At 41.8% G+C, this 21,978-nt stretch overlaps 1 protein-coding gene across 2 annotated transcripts; it reads right to left on the reverse strand.

The window, feature by feature from the left end:
• Positions 1-153: 153 nt before the first annotated feature.
• On the reverse strand, positions 154-17,962 carry LOC118649221 (zinc finger protein 420-like). Of its 2 annotated transcripts, none has more exons than XM_036296112.1 (5): positions 17,791-17,962; positions 16,075-16,221; positions 13,040-13,166; positions 11,935-12,008; positions 154-198 (listed from the first exon to the last, which is right to left on the reverse strand). In XM_036296112.1, exons 2-5 carry the CDS (start codon positions 16,087-16,089, stop codon positions 169-171), a joined length of 246 nt encoding a protein of 81 aa, XP_036152005.1. In that variant the 5' UTR covers positions 16,090-16,221; positions 17,791-17,962; the 3' UTR covers positions 154-168. The 2 variants fall into 2 exon arrangements, with proteins under 2 accessions (XP_036152005.1, XP_036152004.1); XM_036296111.1 differs by lacking the exon at positions 154-198 and adding an exon at positions 7,550-9,597.
• Between the last annotated feature and the right edge of the window lie 4,016 nt (positions 17,963-21,978).

Below are 21,978 nucleotides of genomic sequence, written 5' to 3' on the forward strand. Positions count from 1 at the left end.
CTTTGTCTGTCCTTTGGGTGGCACGTGCATAGGAACTGATACTTATCACCTTGTAAAATTCAGCACTGGACAGCAGAGAAGTAATAAATGTGGGGCTTTCATTTCAATCTCTGCTTACTTGCTGTCTCTGGAACTAGAGTGATGGCTTGGAAAACACTCCAGGGACAGCTAATGCCAATGGACATACTTCTGGTCAGGCTGTGAATATACAAAATAACTTTGCATCCAAATTTAAAAAGAGAATAAAACCAGTATAACACGGCTTAATTCCTCCCAATAAAGAAGTTAACGGGATAACAATGAGAAATTCTTATGGTTTCTAATGAAAATCAGGACAAGAAAAATCATTCCAATTACAAAGTACACAGATGCCAATTTGTGGTATTCCAAAACTTCATATTAAAAACTATAGGTATCACTATGTCTATGTTCTCATGTAAAAACCCCATCTGAGTGGGCCAGAGAGTTGTTTTTTTCCTCTTAAAGCAAGAAGAAATGAAAACAGAAAGAAAACAACCGTAGTGAGAAAACCCCCAGTTCATCTGTGGTATACAGCTCAGGCGGCGTGGGTCTCAGGCTGAGCCCCGGCAGGCCCTCCGAGCCACCCGCATCACACATTACTGACCACTGACCAGTCTGTGTTACCAAGCGTTCAAATGTACCCGTGTTAGCACTCAAATATATTTGGGCTTCTCTCTCAGGTTTTAAATATTTTTGCTAATCAGTGCAGTTGTCAATGCAATTTTTATATTCCTTAAAAGATGGAAGAGCCGAAACTGGTTTGGCTCAGTGGATAGAGCGTCGGCCTGCGGACTGAAGGGTCCCAGGTTCGATTCCGGTCAAGTAAATGTTCCTGGGTTGCGGGCACATCCCCAGTGAGAGATGTGCAGGAGGCGGCTGATTGATGTTTCTCTCTCATCGATGTTTCTAACTCTCTATCTCTCTCCCTTCCTCTCTGTAAAAAATCAATAAAATATATTAAATATATATATATAATTTAAAAAAAAGATGGAAGAGTGGGTTTTTACTGTACATGTTGAAAGGAAGAGTAAGAGTATTATGTATTTAATTTGGAACAAACCATGGTCTTAACCAGAGCTGTGGTTTGAATTTGTTAGCTTGGACTGTCCATTGCATGTAAATACAATATGATCCTTTGGTTGTAAATCTTAGAAATGTAGTATGAATGCTATCATTAATAAAAGCATTAATCCAGTCTAAAAAAAAACCACCAAAAAATACCTATAGGTATCAGCATGAGAACTCGAATCATGGCCTACGTACTTCATGAATATAAAGCAAAATATTTGCCAAATTATGATGTCATTCATTGCATTAAAAATTCCAAACTACTGAGTGGAAGTTACAGGGGCTTGAAAGGCTGATGTGGGACAGGAAGTTTTACATGCTGTGGTTCCACCACTGCCAAAGGAATAGAGCTTAGAAGACAAAGTGAAAAATCAGAGAGGAACAGGAAACGAGAAATGAAAGACATAGAATTAATTTTTCTGAGTTCAGCCAGCAGTGCAGCCTGCGAAAGATGTCCTCGCTCCACATGCAGAATTCATGCCAATTCTGCATCCTGGGTACATCAATGTCACTGATATTGCAATATTCCTCTTAATTATGGCACTCTATTACACAGACAGCACTGTACTGAGTGTAGTTCTGGTCACCTAAATGTGACAACCACAAATTGACATGCCCTCAAAAGGGTGTTCAGCTGAACACATTGGCACAGAAAAGGAAGTAACTTTGATGACATCATTTACAAAACTCGAGAACTATTTTAAAAGATTTATTCAATAGGATTATTCTCTAATAGAAGAAAATATTGTGCCTTACAATATACCCAATATTCCATGGGAATGTGTACACAAGTAAGTCCATATAATATACAACAGCTCATAGATCTTTAAGGCAGAAACAATTAACCCCATGAGTTCACTCACACAAACACCAGGAATAAAATAGCAGCAAGTGACATGGGAAGACAATCAAATTAATATTTCCTTTTCAAAAGACTTCAAATAATTTCAATATGAGATAACACTCTAAGTAATTGTACATATGGAAACATCAATTCCTTTGCTATATTCAAGTATACAAACATTACCTAACATTTAAAGTTTGGAGTACACTGTGCATACTGATTCATGGCTATACCTGAAAGGCATTTTGGCTATCGATCTAGTGAAAATTCGGTGATACTTTAAAATTCATAATCAATTACATACTTGGATAAAGTTTTTACATCTTTAAAGTCACTTAAGGCAAAATTCTTGGAGTTTTATAAATTGTATATTTTAAACGAAAGTCCTTCCTCCTATATCAGAACCATAAAATTTCTACCCAATTATAATCCCTGATAAGACTGTGTCGCTGGTCAAGTGGAATGAAGTTAACTAGAAGAGGACGTTCTGCCAAGAAAAGGCAGGGGCTTGCAAGCGGGCCACGTCAGAACAAAGTCTTGCAAGCAAGACTTACTGTTCAGAGGCAGAACTTTCCTTGAGGTGATAAATAGTCCATGAGGGCATGGAAAGTTCAAGGGAAGGTACACTGCTGCAGGTGGAAAGGGTCTTCATATAACATAGGAAATTAATAATTTAATGTATAACTTAGCTCAGATGATCTCATAAGCATGCTTGTTAATCACTGTCACTTACTGTACTCCATTGTTATCTACTGTACTCCCCAAATAAAAGCCATAAGAGCTTTGGGAGCTTTGCTACTTGCCTGAGCAAGTGGTAGCCCTCTGCTTCTCTAAACTCATCCTGCACGCCGAGATCACCTCAGTGTCACCGTTCACAAACAGAACATCAACAGACTGGGGCCGTAGATCCAACTAAACGATTTCCCACATTCTTCAGTTTTAAGGTTTCTCCCTAGAATAAATCCCAATGTGAGGAATAAGCTTTGGATGCTGATGAAAGACTTTAATGTTTACATTTGTATTGTTTCTCCCCAGTATGAATTCTGATGTCAGGTAAGGTTTGCATACTGAGTAAGCTTTGTCACATTCTTTGTATCTGCTGGGCTTCGATCCAGTAATAATTCCAAGAGGTTCTATGACATATAAATGAGGATATATACTTTGACATATGCCTGATAATTTGTAAGACCTTATTTTATTTTAAATATATTTGATTTTTTTTACAGAGAGGAAGAGAGAGAGAGAGAGTTAGAAACATCGATGAGAGAGAAACATTGATCAGCTGCCTCTTGCACACCACCCACTGGGGGTGTGCCCGCAAGCAAGGTACATGCCCTTGGCCGGAATCGAACCTAGGGTCTTTCAGTCCGCAGGCCGAAGCTCTATGCACTGAGCAAAACCGGTCAGGGCTGTAAGACCTTATTTTAACATTCTCAGTGTAGCTTCAACCATTGAAACTGAAATCCTTAGATGAAAATTTTATATTTTTGCTGTTTTTCTTTAGAATGTTTCCTAAAATGGTGAGCAGGTTAGACCTCAGTTTAAAGGGTTTCTCACATTTTCTACAGTGTAAAGCTTCCCTCCACTATAAAATCTCTGATGTTCAGTAAATTTTGAGCTGTGGGTAAAGGCTCCAGCCCAGAGTCTACATTTTTAAGGACTGTCTTTAGTATGAGGTCTCTCAGGTACAGTAAGACATGAATGCCTTTTAAAGGCTTGTCTACATTTTTCACATTCATAAGGCTCTTGCCAGTATCCATTCTGTGATGTTAGTAAGTTCTCACAGCTGGTAAAGAATTCACGACACTCCTCACATTTTTTTTAAAAAAAATATTTTATTGATTTTTTACAGAGAGGAGGGGAGAGGGACTCCGCGATGGGGGCGGGGCCGAGCCCTGCGGGCCAGGCCTGTGCAGGGACAGAGGGAGGGAGGGGCAGGAGCGAAGAGGCAGCCCTGGTTGCTTGCATCTCACTCCTATTGGGGACAGCCTTTCCTTGTTCATTGCGTTTGAATTACCCACATCATTACTCCTAATATTTGTAACAGTACCGGGAAGCTCACTTTCCCTGGTAGGTAAGCTGGTTCTGAATATGAACACCAATCACAAAGAAATGGTGGAAAAGCCCCAGGCATTTGGCAATGGAGATGGTCTCCTTGTTACAAACCACATCTGCAATCTTGGGGACTATTTCCTTCATTCCTCTATTTCCATTTACTTTACTGTGTGCTTGTTGACCTCCCCATACTTGATTTTCAAGCACCAACCATGGCAGACTCACACATGGAAAGACTACAGTTCACAAACATGTGTCACTCCAACACTTTTGTTGAGCCACAGACTTGAAGGAACACTTTTTCTTCATCTTCATAAAACACTTACTTTGTCCCTGGGTCAGATGCAGCCAGAGTACTGCACAGCTCTGCTGATCTGAGTTGCTCTGAGTCCATATATTCTTTTGAATTCTCCTGGACTATGTCAACTATCTGGGCAGGTTCCTTCTCGAACCCTGCCCACTACACTAACTGTTGGACCCGAGCCCCTCTGACTGGGGACTGGACCTTCTTGGATGCCAGGTCTTAGAGAAGCAATGAGAAGTTGTGAGTGTATACGAATCAGTCTTTATTGCAAAAGCCAGGGGCCATAAAGCCAACAGACAAAATAGCTCTTCACAGCAAAATTCCATACACGGCAGCTGCACACTGGCTGGTGAACACATACATCTGTTCCATAAAGCGGCAGCACCCTCAACAGCCTCTGTAACTAGAGCCTCACATAGCAGCGGATCTGAACTCTCTGCCCTAGCAGCTTCTCCAGCCTCTCCTGGTTCAGCAGCTTCTCCTGTCTCCCCTGCCCAATAAGCCTGGTCTCTGTAGCCTTACATAGTAACTACCTCCAAGCTTCTTTCTCAGCACACTGGCTGGTTAACATGGCAGTTATATCTGAGCTCTTAGCCTTACATCGTAGCAGTACCAGCTCTCAGCTCCAACTGAGCTCTCTAGCCGTAGTAATGTACTTTCAATAGTATTTACACAAAAGAGGCTACTTGACAACAGTGACATCCATGATTTGGCTTCAGCAAGGCATGCATGCACACTGTACCATAATTCTTGTCCCCACACCTGCTTATGGTGGCTCAGCCTTGAACATTTGATTAAGATTCCCATGTTCACAGTGACCTTAGCCGTTTGGCATACTATCAACAAGGCCTCCACGCTCTAATTAGCCTGGACTATCTGAGAACTCTGGCATGGTTCCCACACCCTGTCATCATCTTATATACATTTTCAAGTCACAAAGTCTCGACACAATCCAGTGATTTATGTATGCCCTGGTGTGTTTAATGGGAAAAATGAAAGTGAAACATATAATCGGGGTCAAAGTGTGTGGAAGAAATGGTTAGAAAAAATATATTAAGAAATTGTAATGCCACCCTGGCCGGTTTGGCTCAGTGGATAGAGTGGCGGCCTGTGGACTGAGGGGTCCCAGTGGGGAGTGTGCAGGAGGCAGCTGAATTGATGTTTCTCTCTCATCGATGTTTCTAACTCTCTATCCCTCTCCTTCTCCCTTCCTCTTGTAAAAAATCAATTAAAAAAATTGTAATACCATCCAAAATGAACCATGAAATATATTGCTTCTTACCCTAATTTGAAATCAACATTTTAATATTCTATGGAAATCTATTCTTTTTTTTTTTTTTTAATTAAATCTTTATTGTTCAGATTATTACATTTGTTCCTCTTTTTTCCCCCCCATAACTCCCCTCCTCCCAGTTCCCGCCCCACCCTCCGCCCTCACTCCCCACCCACTGTCCTCATCCATAGGTGCACGATTTTTGTCCAGTCTCTTCCCGCATCTCCCACACCCCTTTCCCCCCCAGGAATAGTCAGTCCATTCCCTTTCTATGTCCCTGATTCTATTATAATCAACAGTTCATTCTGTTCATCAGATTATTTATTCACTTGATTCTTAGATTCACTTGTTGATAGATGCATATTTGTTGTTCATAATTTGTATCTTTACCTTTTTCTTCCTCTTCCTCTTCTTAAAGGACACCTTTCAGCATTTCATATAATCCTGGTTTGGTGGTGATGAACTCCTTTAGCTTTTCCTTATCTGTGAAGCTCTTTATCTGACCTTCAATTCTGAATGATAGCTTTGCTGGATAAAGTAATCTTGGTTGTAGGTTCTTGGTATTCATTACTTTGAATATTTCTTGCCACTCCCTTCTGGCCTGCAAAGTTTCTGTTGAGAAATCAGCTGACAGTCGTATGGGTATTCCCTTGTAGGTAACTGAGTTTCTTTCTCTTGCTGTTTTTAAGATTCTCTCTTTATCTTTTGCTCTTGGCATTTTAATGATGATGTGTCTTGGTGTGGTCCTCTTTGGATTCCTTTTGTTTGGGGTTCTCCGCGCTTCTTGGACCTGTAAGTCCATTTCGTTCACCAGGTGGGGGAAGTTTTCTGTCATTATTTCTTCAAATAGGTTTTCAATATCTTGCTCTCTCTCATCTTCTGGCACCCCTATAATTCTGATGTTGGTACGCTTGAAGCTGTCCCAGAGGCTCCTTACACTATCCTCGCATTTTTGGATTCTTTTTTCATTTTGCTTTTCCGGTTGGGTGTTTTTTGCTTCCTCGCATTTCAAATCATTGACTTGATTCTTGCGCTCCTCTGGTCTGCTGTCGGGAGTCTGTATAATATTCGTTATTTCAGTCCGTGTATGCTTAATTTCTAGTTGGTTCCCCAATATAAGATCGAGGGTCTCATTAGTTTTCTTGTAGATCTCATTAAGTTTATCGGCGGCTTCTAAACAGTTCTGAAGAGACCTTAAAAGTGTGGTTCTGAACTCTATATCTTCCATTGACAATTTTGTCCTGTTTCTTTGTCTCCGCATTTTGTTATGCTTCCTTGGTGCACCCCCTAGTGGTCTTTGTTCGAAGTCTTATAGTTAAATCTTGATTGTTGTAGCTAATTCCAGGGAGGGTTTGACCTCCAGGCCAAGTGGCTATGAGAATCAGCTGTGTCAGCAGTGAGAGAACTTCTGTCCTCTAGGGAGGTGCTAATCTGGCATTTGCCTGAGGCTATCTGGCAAATGCCTGTGTGCAGGGCTTGGGCGGGGCGGGTAGCACAGGATCAACAGGGTGGGCCGGAGAGAGCAGTTATGGCGGCTCTCAGTCCTGTCCCCAGGGGCTCTGCCTCTCTGAGTCCCAGCACCCGCTGCAAAGCTCGGAGAGAAAGCTGCACTCACTCTGACCGAAGCCAGACAGTCCCGCTTCTCCTGTTTGAGTCTGGGTCCCTAAAGACTGGCCCGGATCTGGAGCTCAGATTCTTCGACTCCCTCCCGATTGAAAACGCCAACCGCGCCCTCCGCCGCCAGCCCGCTCCGCGCACTCCGCACCTCAGAATTTGACTTCAGCACTGCGCCTCCTCTGAGTGTCCATATTCGTTTCTCTTTCCTCCCAGTTGTAGGACTTCCACTCAGCCAGCGGTCCTGTGGTTCTGGGTGATGTCCCTTCCGTCTTTTAGTTTCACCCTTGAAGCAGCTGTTCAAAGCAGCAAACTCCGGCGTCAACCTATGCCGCCATCTTGGTTCTCTCCGAAATCTATTCTTTAAGTAATATAATTTAGTATTGGTTTTCTTTCATAATATAGACGATGCATTAGTTTTTAAAAACTATCCTACACAAAGTATATAAATAGCAGTTAACAATAATTTTCAACAACCATATCCTACAATAGAACTCATAAGTGCAGAAATAAAGAAATGTAATAATGTATTAGCAGGGAAAAAAATCAGGGTCTTTCCCAACCAACAATCAGCAGTTCCCAGAGTAAAGGCTATCTCACATTTTCTACATAGTAAGAATGCCACACAGAAGGCTTTGCCACATTCTCTACATTTATAAGGCTTCTCTCCACTATAAATTCTCTATGTTGAGTAAGTTTTGAGCAGTGGATAAAAGCGCTAGCACATTCTCTATTTTTGAAAGGTCTCTCTTCAGTATGAAGTCTCTCAGGTACAGTAAGATATGAATAGCTTTTGAAGGCTTTTCCACATTTTTCACAATCATAAGGCTTCTTCCCAGTATAAATTCTGCGATATTGCCAAAACCAGTTTGGCTCAGTGGATAGAGCGTTGGTCTGCGGACTGAAGGGTCCCAGGTTCGATTCCAGTCAGGGGCATATACCTTGGTTGCAGGCACATTCCCAGTAGGGAGCTGTGCAGGAGGCAGCAGATCGATGTTTCTCTCTCATCGATGTTTCCAACTCTCTATCTCTCTCCCTTCCTCTCTGTGAAAAATCAATAAAATATATTTTTAAAAAAAATTCTGTGACATTAAGTTCTTGCAGTTGGTAAAGGACTAACAACACTAACATCTGTGACACTTCTCTCAACTATGGACACTGCTGTACAGAAAGGCAGGAACACTGGTTAAAGGCTTTGCCACATTCTCTACATTTAAAGGGCTTCTCTCCAGCATGAACTCTCTGATGATAAGTAAGGTTTGTTGCCCCCCTGAAAGCTTTGCCACATTCTTCACATTTATAAGGCTTCCCTCCACTATGAATACTCTGATGAACTCTATACCTTGAGGACCTCCTGAAGGCTTTGCCACATTTGCCACATTTATAAGGTTTCTCTCCAGTATGAACTCTCTGATGATATGTAAGGGTTGAAGACCTGCTAAAGGCTTTGCCACATTCTCTACATTTGTAGGGCTTCTCTCCAGTATGAACTCTCTGATGATAAGTAAGATTTCTTGGCATACTGAAGGCTTTGCCACATTCTCTACATTTGTAGGGCTTCTCTCCAGTATGAACTCTCTGATGATAAGTAAGGTTTGTTGGCCCACTGAAGGCTTTGCCACAGTCTTTACATTTATAAGGCTTCTGTCCAGTATGAACTTTCTGATGATAAGTAAGGGATGATGCTACACGGAAAGTTTTGCCACAATCTGCACATTTAAAAGGCTTCTCTCCAGTATGAAGTCTCTGATGAGAAGTAAGAGATGAGGACCTGCTAAAGGCTTTGCCACATTTGCCACATTTATAAGGTTTCTCTCCAGTATGAACTCTCTGATGATATGTAAGGGTTGAGGACTTGCTAAAGGCTTTGCCACATTCTCTACATTTGTAGGGCTTCTCTCCAGTGTGAACTCTCTGATGATAAGTAAGGTTTGTTTGCCCACGGAAGGCTTTGCCACATTCTTCACATTTATAAGGCTTCTCTCCAGTGTGAATTCTCTGATGGTAAGTAAGGTCTGTTTGCCCACGGAAGGCTTTGCCACATTCTTCACATTTATAAGGATTGTCTACAGTATGAACTTTCTGATGATAAGTAAGGTCTGATGCTACACGGAAAGTTTTGCCACAATCTGCACATTTAAAAGGCTTCTCTCCAGTATGAACTCTCTGATGATAAGTAAGAGATGAGGACCTGCTAAAGGCTTTGCCACATTCTCTACATTTGTAGGGCTTCTCTCCAGTATGAACTCTCTGATGACAAGTAAGGTTTGTTGCGGTACGGAAGGCTTTGCCACATTCTCTACATTTATGGGGCTTTTCTCCAGTATGAACTCTCTGATGGCGATTAAAACTTGAGGTATTACTGAATCCTTTGCCACATTCTCCACATTTATAAGGCTTCGCTCCGGTATGCTCTCTCTGATGATAAGTAAGAGATGAGGTGTTGCAAAAAGCTTTGCCACATTCTCTAAATTTATAGGGCTTTTTTCAAGTATGAATTCCCTCAAGTTCACACAGATTTGAAAGAAAATTAAATGCTTTACTACATTCTTTTAAAAAATATATATTTTATTGATTTTTTACGGAGAGGAAGGGAGAGGGATAGAGAGTTAGAAACATCAATGAGAGAGAAACATTCATCAGCTGCCTTCTGCACGCCCCCTACTGGGGATGTGCCCGCAAACAAGGTACACGCGCTTGCCTTGAATCGAACCCGGGACCCTTCAGTCCGTAGGCCGACGCTATCCACTGAGCCAAAGGGGTCAGGGCGCTTTACCACATTCTTTATATGGATAATGTTTTTCTCCAGTAGGGATTTTCTTAAATTTATTTAGACTGAATATTTGACTGAAAACTCTCTCATATGGGTTAAATTTGTAACCTTTCCCTATGGTATGAATATTATCTTGTTCAGTATGATTTGAAGATTGCTTAAATGATTTGTCATAGCCGAAGCCGGTTTGGCTCAGTGGATAGAGCGTCGGCCTGCGGACTGAAGGGTCCCGGGTTCGATTCCGGTCGGGGGCATGTACCTGGGTTGCGGGCACTTCCCCAGTGGAAAATGTGCAGGAGGCAGCTGATCGATGTTTCTCTCTCATCGATGTTTCTGACTCTCTGTCTCTCTCCCTTCCTCTCTGTAAAAAATCAATAAAATATATTTTAAAAAAAAATGATTTGTCATATTTAATTTGTTTCTTTGTCTTCCCTACAGGATGAATAAACTGATGTATATTTAGATTTGACATTGGGTCAAAGCCTTTTCCACCTTTATAACAGTTTTCTGGAGGCTGAATTTTCTGATGTTTATTAGGATTTGACTTGTGGTTAAAATTTTTCCAATATTCCTTGCACTGGTAACCTCTATCTTCAATACATGTATTCTGGTAATCATTGAAGGTGGAAAGGCATTTAGTGAAAGCTATTATTTCATTATACATGTATACTTTTTTCAAATAACTATTTTGTGGTAACTATTAAACCATGATGGTATAAAAAAACACACACACATTCCAGCCCTAGCCTGTTTGGTTCAATGGATAGACCTGCAGATTAAAGGGTCCCGAGTTCAATTCTGATCAAGGGCACGTACCTCAGTTGCAAGCTCCTCCCAGGCCCGAGCCCTGTTTGGGGCACATGCAGAAGGCAACCAATTGATGTGTTTCTCTCAAATCGATATTTCTCTATGTCTTTCTTTCCTGCTCTCTAAAAATCAAGGGAAAAATATCCTTAGGTAAGGATTCAAAACAAAACAGAAAAAAAATTTTAAAAACAACCATCCTGCCAGGCCCATGTGGCTTGGTGATTAAGTGCTGACCTATAAACCAGGAAGTCATGGTGCGATTCTCAGTCAGGCATATACCTGGGTCAGGGACTGATTCCCCAGTGGGGGGCATCCAGCAAGCAGCTGATCATCGATTCTCTCACGTCATTGATGCTTCTATGTCACTCTCTCTCCCTTCTTCTCTGAAATCAATTAAAATAAAATGAAATGAAATAAAAAATACACTGCTGCCTGGCTGGTGTGGCTCATTGAGTGAGTGTCAACCCATGAACTAGGAGGTCACAATTCAATTCCCCATCAGGGCACATGGCTGGGTTGGGAGCTCAATCCCCAATGGGGGGCAGGCAGCAGGCAGGCAATGAATGATTCTCTTATTGATGTTTCTATCTCTCTTTTCCTCTCTCTGAAATCAATAAAGACTTTTTTTTAATAAAACACTCCTAAGTTTCTGAAAAGTATTGACATGTTTCAAAAACATTAATCAATGGAAGCATAATGATACATTTAATGAAGAAACCACCAAACTGATTGCATTTAAACATTATCTGTGCATTATAAATCACTAAATTCTATAAGTGACTTATTGAAAGTTTAATCCAAGACTACACTGTAAACAATTTTTATAATTATTTACAGTATGGATTATGTGAGATTCTAGATTTTCCCTATTTACGTTCCAAGAATGTATAAGATAAAAAAAAATTGCACTTGGTTTTCACATTTAGAAACATTTCACATTTAGAAAAATTTCACATTTATTTCACATTGATCTACAGCTATAACTAATGGAAATTAGGAGTATTATCAAATGTGTGATATCTTTGACTTCCTTAAATAACAAGATTATTATGAATAACTGTCCCAGGTTACTTCTGGCAATATTAACATACTTTCTTCTCATCTTACATTTTTCCTCTAATTCCAAGGCTTTCACTAACTGTACATTATCAAAGCCATACCTTCCATTATCTTACCAGTATTATTTTAGGGAATAAATCTTCCATTTCTGCCTTTTGTAGCATGGCCTGTTTGTCTTCAGATAAGGTAGCTGGAAGATATGATACAAAGTTTCCCAGTTTTGATATTAAACTTACTAGCAATTACTGACCAAATTACTTTTTTAAAAAATATACAACCCTAGCTGGCTTGGCTCAGTGGATAAAGCATCAGTCTGCAGACTGAGGGGTCCCAGGTTTGACCCCGACCAAGGGCACATGCCTGGGTTGCAGGCTTGATCCCCAGTAGGGGGCGTGCAGGAGGCAGCCGATCAGTGATTCTCTCTCATCATTGATGTTTCTATCTCTCTATCTTTCTCCCTTCCTCTCTGAAATCAATAAAGAAATATATTTTTTTAAAAAAAATACACACACACACACACACACACACACACATCCCAGCCGGTATATCTCAATGGTTGAGCATCGACCTATGAACCAGGAGGTCACGGTTCGATTCCCAGTCAGGGCATATGCCCAGGTTGTGGGCTTAATCCCCAGTGTGGGGTGTGCAGGAGGCACTGATCAATGATTCTCTCTCATCACTGATGTTTCAATGATGAGAGAGAATATATATTGCATATATTCTTTGCATATGCAATAAAGAATATGCATATACTTTATTGCATATACATATGCAATAAAGTATATGCATATTCTTTTTGATTTCAGAGAGGAAGGGAGAAAGAGAGATAGAAGCATCAATGATGAGAATCATTGACCAGCAATCCAGATGTGTGCTTTTGACAAGGGCCACGAAGTTTCAATCACACTGTACGTGCATGCCCGCACGTGGTACTTTGTGGAAGAGCCACACTCAAGGGGCCAAGGAGCCGCATGTGGCTCGCGAGCCGCGGTTTGCCAACCACGGGTCTAGACAACATGTAAAAATTCAAACACTGATTTCCTACTTCACATGCATCACAAATCTTTTCTTTTGTACCAGAAAACCCCCAATTTGTACCTTGAGAGCAAGAATCAGAAAATCTACCATAGAAAGCAGAATTCCCCAGAGATGTTAAAATAATAAAGAAAACAAAACTATGTGGGTGGAGTAGGGACTCAGAAAGGAAGTTATCCTCACCCAGGGACACCAGGTTGCTGTAGTTCTCCAACATCACATCCAGGTACAATTTCTGTTGAACTGGGCCCAGGCATTCCCACTCCTCCTGAGAGAAATCTATGGCCACATCCCTGAAGGACAACTGTCCCTGAAAGAAAAGACACATTTACCAAGAGGCCACCAGAAGAGTTCATAATGTCACCCAACACGAAAACAGTGTTAGGAGAAGCTGTTTTGACCTAGGAGAGTATCCTGATTTACCCAATAAGATCACTTTGACCCAGTAACATTCTATGATTTGTTTTCTAACACTGACAAATGTGGATGACAGATGTCCACAAATTCACTGCAGAGGTTTTATTTTTCAGGAAAATAAACTTTAAAATTAAGGCATTAACACAGGCATAGGGATTTCTGAGAGCTGTACTTGAATTGTTCAGGGTCAGTGGTGTATATTCCTCAGCTGGAGATGTCATGGTGAGATGGAAGTGTAAGCACTTCTTCAAGGGCAACACAGATGACAACAAACTGCACTTTTCTAAAAACACAGGTTCTGATCCGGGTTCTCAGATGGGGCCTGTGTTTCTACATGTGTAATAAGCTCACTTTTTACTTATGATGACAATGTCTGTGGTCCATGTGCTATATTTCTGAATAGAACAGAACAGAAAAGAAAGGACAAAGTTCATACACAATTTTGAACTGAAAGAGTATTTTTATGGAATTTTAGTTCTCTTAAAATAGGAGACATTGGAACCATAATCCTATTTAGAATTTACTCTGAGTAATTTTATTTTATTTTATTTTTTTTATTTATTTATTTTTTTTATTTTATTGATTTTTTACAGAGAGGAAGGGAGAGAGATAGAGAGTCAGAAACATCGATGAGAGAGAAACATCGATCAGCCGCCTCCTGCACATCCCCCACTGGGGATGTGCCCGCAACCCAGGCACATGCCCTTGACCGGAATCGAACCTGGGACCTTTCAGTCCGCAGGCCGACGCTCTATCCACTGAGCCAAACCGGTTTCGGCTGAGTAATTTTAGAACAAGATTATTCCACCTTTGATATGAGATTACTCTGTGAAATATATAATAAAAAAGTAAACCTTCAATTTTATCCCAAACTCGATCTACAATTAAAAAAAACAAACAACCACAGGTCAATGCCCATAAAGAAACCTCATGAATATTCACAGCAGTTTCTGCAACTGAGAACAATAAAGACAGCTTAAGCAAATAAGAAAAAATATCTCAAATAATGTTACCATTTTATATAAGGACAGACACACGTATGTGAACTATGTACAATATAAAAGCGATAGAAAACAGAATTGTCAGGTCAGTGAAATCAAGATCATTTTGTGATTCCATTCCATAAATTTCATGAATCTATTTATTAATGATACCCCTCATCTACAATAATAAAAGCGTAATATGCTAATTAGACAGGATGTCCTTCTGGACAACCTTCCAGATGAAGCCGGGGCTGTAAGGGAAGTCTGGGTCCCGGGTGCCAGTGGCCGGAAGGAAGCCTAGGTCCCAGGTGCCAGAGGGAAGCCTGGGTCCTGGAGGGAAGCTGGTGACAGCAGCCGGGGGAAGGAAGGCCTACTCTTGCATGAATTTCATGAATCAGGCCTCTAGTGTAGTATAAATACAATAAGGAGAGAAACTCACATAATGATGGAAAACAAATTAGACCTATTATTTCTTAGATACTCATTTATTTAAAAATTTTTGTGTATCGTTAGTTAACAACTATAATCATATAAATTTAACTAAATTGAAGATGCATTAATATGATTTTTGTAAACTTTCCAAAAAATAAAAAAAAAGTGATAATGTAGAGTATGTCCATGACATGAGTGTAGGATATAATGAAAACTGCCCTAGCCGGTTTGGCTCAGTGGACAGAGCGTCAGCCTGCGGACTGAAGGGTCCCGGGTTCGATTCCAGTCAAGGGCACATGCCTGAGTTGTGGGCTGGATCCCCAGTGGGGGACGTGCAGGAGGCAGCTGAATGGTGATTCTCTCTCATCATTGATGTTTCTGTCTCTCCTTCTCCCTTCCTCACTGAAATCAATAAAAATATATTTGGGGGGGGGGGGGGTAGAATATGATGAAAATTTACAGGAACAAGTCCTGATTGGTTAAACCTCCCATGTCAAAAGCCAATGATCTGTAGGAAATAGAAGTAGAGCATTTATTTTTCAAAGCAAACAGAGGTAAAAAGAAGAGGTGAGTTTCCAGATGAAATATGATGGTTTTTGCACATCCCTCACTAAGTCCCTACCAAGCCCTTGTTACTGATAAAGGGAGACTATTAACTCGACAGTGAGGGGAGCACCTCTGCCATGGTGGACTGGAACAATGGGTATTAGGTGACTGAGGCACTCGGAAGGACAAGACATCACGGCTGTGACATCACTGGCAAAAATATATCAATAAAAAAATCATTATGTGAAAATGATTACAAACAACATTAATTTTTGCAAGTGTCAATCCACGTGTATCTCTCATATTCTGTAAGCTATCAGCACATTTAAATAGCAAGACTTTTGTACTAATCTAGTGAGCAAGTCTTTTCTATTTACTCCTCTTTTCAGATTTTTCTGAGTGATTCTGAGCTGTAAAATGTGCATTTTCTTACCCCTGATCTACAGAGCTGATGCTGCAGCCATTTGAACCTAAAAACTTCATTTCCCTTCTTCACCGATATTAGAGCCCCTGGCCCCATCCCAGTAGGGATGTTAGACATGGCTGCCTCCCAAGATTAATCTGTCAGAGAGGGATGTTTTCAGTAGCTGAAAGTCATTAAAGGTGGGAAAGCTTCCTGACCTGGTGGAGCCTGCATAGCATGAATGCACAGAAGGCACTGGGATAAAGGACAAAACTATATAAACTGCTGACCTTGACTATCGTAAGAAAAACAGTAATTAAATAAGTACATAAAGGAAAAGAGCATGAATAGCACCAACATCGAAAGTGGCAGGTTCTAAATCCAGAGATGTCAGAAGAAAAGCAAACACAGCCTGTGACCCAGGACACATCTTTTACCTGACAAGCAGCCATTTGGTCCTGGTCCTGATCAGGGTCTGGGTTGTCTTCTCAGGCGAGGGTATGTTGAGGAGTCACAGAATGTGCCTTCAAAGACGTCAGCACAGCGTCTCAATCAGCTCACGCGACACTCACAGTCAGAAGGACCTGGAAATGAGGGAAAGGCCACCCCCTCCTGTCCATTCTCATAGGAGTGAGGAACAATGAGCTCCTACATGGAGACACACTGTGAGTTTTTGAGTGTGTGTCTTCATGTGTCTCTCCTTCCAAAGACATCCACAAACTCCTACAGAAATGAGAACGTGAGCTGCTGTCCTGAACCCCCAAACTAAACAGAGCACCCTCCTTACCTCCCCTGAACAAAGCCTGCTCCCCACTCTCACAAAGGCATCCTGCAACCCTCCTGCTATCCCTGTCCTCACCTTCCAATCACCTGGAGGCACCTCAGTAACCAATGATGCCCCACTCAGAGCATCTGTCCACCTCCACGGGGGAAAGTGCCCCTGCTGTCATTTCTTTTTTTTTTTTTTTTTTTTAAATATATTTTATTGATTTTTTACAGAGAGGAAGGGAGAGAGATAGAGAGTTAGAAACATCGATGAGAGAGAAACATCGACCAGCTGCCTCCTGCACATCTCCCACTGGGGATGTGCCCGCAACCCAGGTACATGCCCCTGACCGGAATCGAACCTGGGACCCTTCAGTCCGCAGGCCGACGCTCTATCCACTGAGCCAAACCGGTTTCGGCTGTCATTTCTTTTTTAAAAAAAATATATTTTTATTGATTTCAGACAGGAAAGAAGAGGGAGAGGAGATAGAAGCATCAATGAGAGAGTAGCATCGATCTAGAGGGGGATCAAGCCCGAAACCTGGGCATGTGCCTTGACCAGGAATCAAACCATGACCTCCTGGTTCCCAGGCCCATGCTCAATCACTGACCCTTCCCGCAAGGCCTGATGTCATTTCTTAAAACTCCTCAGGTGATCTGAGAAAAAGCCAAAAAATTTATCTCAGCATGTTTTTAAAATATAAATTAAGTATCAGACATAGAAAAACTATATCCATGGAAGAGAAAAATAAAAAACAACAAAAGAAAAAACACAACAAGAAACCTAGGCTTCTAATAGTCCTTGAAAAAGCATCCTGTGGTGATAGACTCAAGTCACCCCCTTCTTGCCATCCCAGGAAATGACAAGCGACCCATGCCCTACAGACAAGTCTCTCCTCTCTGAGTGAATAAGGGTTGCAACTGGAATCAAACAGTTATAAAATTCCCAAGCCTTATAAACTGGATTTGTAATTCTCAATCAAATCTGTATGACTAAAACAATTCGGCTGTTAAATATATAAAGCCACAAGCCAGTATAGTAGGTCCTCGGGTTACGTTGGGGAGAAGAAACGCGATTTTCGCCATAAGTCGGAACCCACTTACATAATCACCTAGGAGGGGGGTGCGGACCCCCAGGCCGGGAGCCATCCGGGCTCTTTGGGCGGAAAGCGCCGGGCAGGGGAGGGGCGCAGAGGGCGGGAACCCCCTGACCCAGACTCTCAGCCCCGCGGGGAGCACCGGCGGCCCCGGGAACGGTTTTCAGCGGGAAAACCGCGCGGCAGGCGGTGGCCACAGCCACAGGCGGAGAGACCCCGGGCCGGGGCCTCCGTTTCCTCCCAAAGGCACGTGGCGCCCGCACCGCGCAGCCTCCCGGGACGCGGACTCACCGCTGAGAGAGGCTCCGGGGCGGGGACCCCAACAAGGACTCCAGCGCCGGCAGCGCCCTCAGCCTTCCCTGCGGGGAGGGGGACGGGGAGCGTCAGCTTTAAAGACAAACACCCTCCTCAGGGGGAACCGCCACCTTCCCCTCCACGGCCGCTTCCGTCTGCAAGGAACTGCGCATGCGCCTCCCTGCGCGGTGGGCGGGGCCAGAGCCTGAGCTGAGCGGCTCCGCGATGGGGGCGGGGCCGAGCCCGGCGGCCAGGCCTGTGCAGGGACAGAGGGAGGGAGGGCGGGGCAGGAGCGAGGATGCAGCCCTGGTTCCCTGCACCTACTTCCCATTGGTGACACAGCCTTTCCTGTCCAATTTCTTTGAATTAAGCGCATTATTACTCCTAATATTTGTAACATTGCTTTCTACAATTAACATTATGGGGGCCCTCCATGGATTCAGTTTTGGATAAGGTCTTTGCTACACACATTACATCTGTAAGATTTCTCTTACATGTATATTGACTGATGGTTAGTAATGCTTAACTCAAGGTTAAATATATTGCCCAAACCATTATACTTTAACACCATCCCCAGTATGAATTTCTGATCCTGTGTTCATCCTGCCTAAAGTCCTTCCAAATTCACTGTAATTTTTCTCTAATGAATATAACTGTGATATTTATTTATCAATGAGCAATAGATAAAAACTTTATCATTTTTATTGCAACCCTGCTTTTCAACTAGGAAGGATTCTTTCCAGTTGTGAAAACAATTTTAATAAATTTCTTTTTTTAAAAAAAAATATTTTATTGATTTTTTACAGAGAGGAAAGGAGAGAGAGAGAGTTAGAAACATCGATGAGAGAGAAACATCGATCAGCTGCCTCCTGCACACCCCCCACTGGGGATGTGCCCGCAACCAAGGCACAGGCCCTTGACCGGAATCGAACCTGGAACCTTTCAGTCCTCAGGCCGACACTCTATCCACTGAGCCAAACCGGTCCCAACTTTAATAAATTTCTTAACTTGGTTACACTTCTAATATGTATCCTGTTTTAAGCTCCATGGTTAACCCTAATGTAATTAAAAGCTTAATTCCAATTCTTTTATCAAATCATTCCATGCATTGGTTTCACGAAGATATTTTATTACTAAAGGAAATACAGGAAATGACAACATTACACACAATGATATGATTGCTGCTGGAGGGCATTGGCAGAAAGCATTCAAGGTCCTCAGCATGGGAGGAAGATACAAATACTAAAGCATAATCATTCTTTTATTTTTTAAAATATATATTTTTTATTGATTTTTTACAGAGAGGAAGGGAGAGGGATAGAGAGTTAGAAACATCAATCAGCTGCCTCCTGCATGCCCCTACTGGGAATGTGCCCCCGCAACCAAGGTACATGCCCTTGACCAGAATCGAACCCGGGACCCTTCAGTCCGCAGGCGGACGCTCAAGCCACTGAGCCAAACCAGTTAGGGCCACTCTTTTATTTTTTCTTTTTTTTTTTTTTTCTTTTTTTTTTTTTTTTTTTATCTTTTTTTTTAGCCCCTAATATAAACATCACATCTCGATGGTGGCGACTCTTTTATTTTTTATTGACTTTTTACAGAGAGGATGGGAGAAGGATAAAGAGTTAGAAACAGCCAAAACCGGTTTGGCTCAGTGGATAGAGCGTCGGCCTGCGGACTGAAAGGTCCCAGGTTCGATTCCGGTCAAGGGCATGTACCTGAGTTGCGGGCATATCCCCAGTGGGAGATGTGCAGGAGGCAGCTGATCGATGTTTCTCTCTCATCGATGTTTCTAGCTCTCTGTCTCTCTCCCTTCCTCTCTGTAAAAAATCAATGAAATATATTAAAAAAAAAAAAAAAAAAAAAAGAGTTAGAAACATCATGGATCAGCTGCCTCAAGCAAACCCCCCCACTGGGGGGATAACCAGTATCCAAACTGGTTAGGGCAGCATAATCAATCTTAATACAATATATAATTGAATTATATCGTAAGCCCTGGCTTGGTATCTCAGTTGGTTAGAGCATCGTCTGGATACACCAATATTGTGGGTTCGATCTATGGTCAGGGCACATACAGGAATCAATCAATGAATGCATAAATGAGTGGAACAAGAAATTGATGTTTTTCTCGCTCTCTTTCTCAAGTATATAAATAAAAATTTAAAAAATTCTAAATGTGGCCTAGCTGATTTGGCTCAATGAATAGAGCATTGGCCTGCAGACTGAAGGGTCCCAGGTTTGATTCCAGTCAAGGGCACATGCCTGGGTTACGGCCTTGATCCCCAGTCGGGGGCGTGCAGAAGGCAGCCGGTCAATGGTTCTCTCTTATCATTGATGTTTCTATCTCTCTATCCCTCTCCCTTCCTCTCTGAAATCAATAAAAATATATTTAAAAGTGAATAAATAGCCGAATCCGGTTTGGCTCAGTGGATAGAGCATCGGCCTGCGGACTGAAGGGTCCCAGGTTCGATTCCGGTCAAGGGCATGTACCTGGGTTGTGGGCACATCCCCAGTAGGGAGTGTGCAGGAGGCAGCTGATCGATGTTTCTCTCTCATCGATGTTGCTAACTCTCTATCTCTCTCCCTTCCTCTCTGTAAAAAATCAATAAAATATATATATTTAAAAAATAAATAAATAAATAAAAGTGAATAAATAAATATAAAAACATGTAGACTATAGTTGTAGATTAATGTAATATTGCTTTATGTCGGCAACATTACTATAGTTTCTTTGCTAATATATGGTCTATTAACTAAAATTTGTTAAAAATATTAGTGAAATAATAGCAATTACCTCAAATTAATTAGAAGCAAATCTTCATTAAAAGTGTTTTAAACCCTAGCTGGCATGGCTCAGTGGGTAGAGAGTCAGCCTGCGGACTCAAGGGTCCTGGGTTCAATTCCGGTCAAGAGCATATGCAACGGGTTGCGGGCTTGATCCCCAGTGGGGAGCATGCAGGAGGCAGCCGATCGGTGATTCTCTCTCATCATTGATGTTTCTATCTCTCTCTCCCTCTCCCTTCCTCTCTGAAATCAATAAAAATATTTTTTAAAGTGTTTTAAAATTAACAGGATGTTCCCCAGCCATATTTATGTTTCATAAGATTTAAGCTTTAGTTATATGTTACATAGAGCCTTTTTTTAAAAATATATATTTTATTGATTTTTTACAGAGAGGAAGGGAGAGAGATAGTTAGAAACATCAATGAGAAGGAAACATTGATTAGCTGCCTCCTGCACACCCCCCACTGGGGATGTGCCCACAACCAAGGTAAAGCAATCGAACCTGGGACCTTTCAGTCCGCAGGCCGACGCTCTACCCACTGAGCCAAACCAGTTACGGCTACATAGAGCCTTTTGATGTTCATTACCTGATATTTGCTAAAGTTTGAACATCATTAGTCATGTAAGTTGTAAGGTGTCATTCCAAAGTTAATATTGTGATGGTCCCTAAAGGATTGAATTTTGGATAAGAACTCTGCCACACTGTAGATGAAAATGGGGGTTCTATGAAAAATAACATCACAGGGTGATGGGATCATAAACTCGTGACTGGGCAATACAATTCTTTACTAACAGGCTTATCTTTGCCTTAAATAAGCACTGTGCATTATTTCTGTACATCTAGGTTAACACAACTAGGTTAACACAACTTTGCACATAAACTTAAATACCCTCTAATGCAAACTCCATGTGACCACTCCCAAAAGAGCACATAGCTTTAATTATCCTGTAATCCCATCCTGGTATTACTCCCTCCACCTTCAAGTAAGTAATCTTCCTAACCTTCCCTCTGTAACTGAAATCCAAGGATCTGCTGCCTGCAGCCAGGAAAGCCAAACTCCTGACATAGATGCTGGTGAGAAAGATAAGAGGTTTATTTGAATGCTGGCAACTGGGGGACTTCTGTTGCAAAGCCCATCTCAACATCTCAATGCAGGCAGAGGTTTTTGTAAGGAGGGAGAGGGAAAGAAAAACAAAGAAATAAAAGTTAGGGGGTTAAAAAGTTCTCTCTGTGTAGGCCAGCACTGTCCATTCCAATAAGGACCGCAAAACTTGTCAAGTGATCGTCTAGTGTGCGTCATCAGAGTCTTTGTCATCCTGGTTTTATGGTTGAAGGTCAGCACATTTCCCAGAGCTGAAATGACTGAAGGTCAGAGTCTGTGTCTCTATCATCTGAAGTTA

Source organism: Myotis myotis, unplaced genomic scaffold, assembly GCF_014108235.1.
Source record: "Myotis myotis isolate mMyoMyo1 unplaced genomic scaffold, mMyoMyo1.p scaffold_m19_p_28, whole genome shotgun sequence".
Taxonomy (NCBI): domain Eukaryota; kingdom Metazoa; phylum Chordata; class Mammalia; order Chiroptera; family Vespertilionidae; genus Myotis; species Myotis myotis.

Coding starts and splice junctions, on each gene's coding strand:
- LOC118649221 (XM_036296111.1), bottom strand. Junction 12,009..13,039: donor CAGCAACCTGGTGTCCCTGG/GTGAGGATAACT, acceptor CATATCTTCCAG/CTACCTTATCTGAAGACAAA. Junction 9,598..11,934: donor TATTCCCTAAAATAATACTG/GTAAGATAATGG, acceptor ACTTATCATCAG/AGAGAGCATACCGGAGCGAA.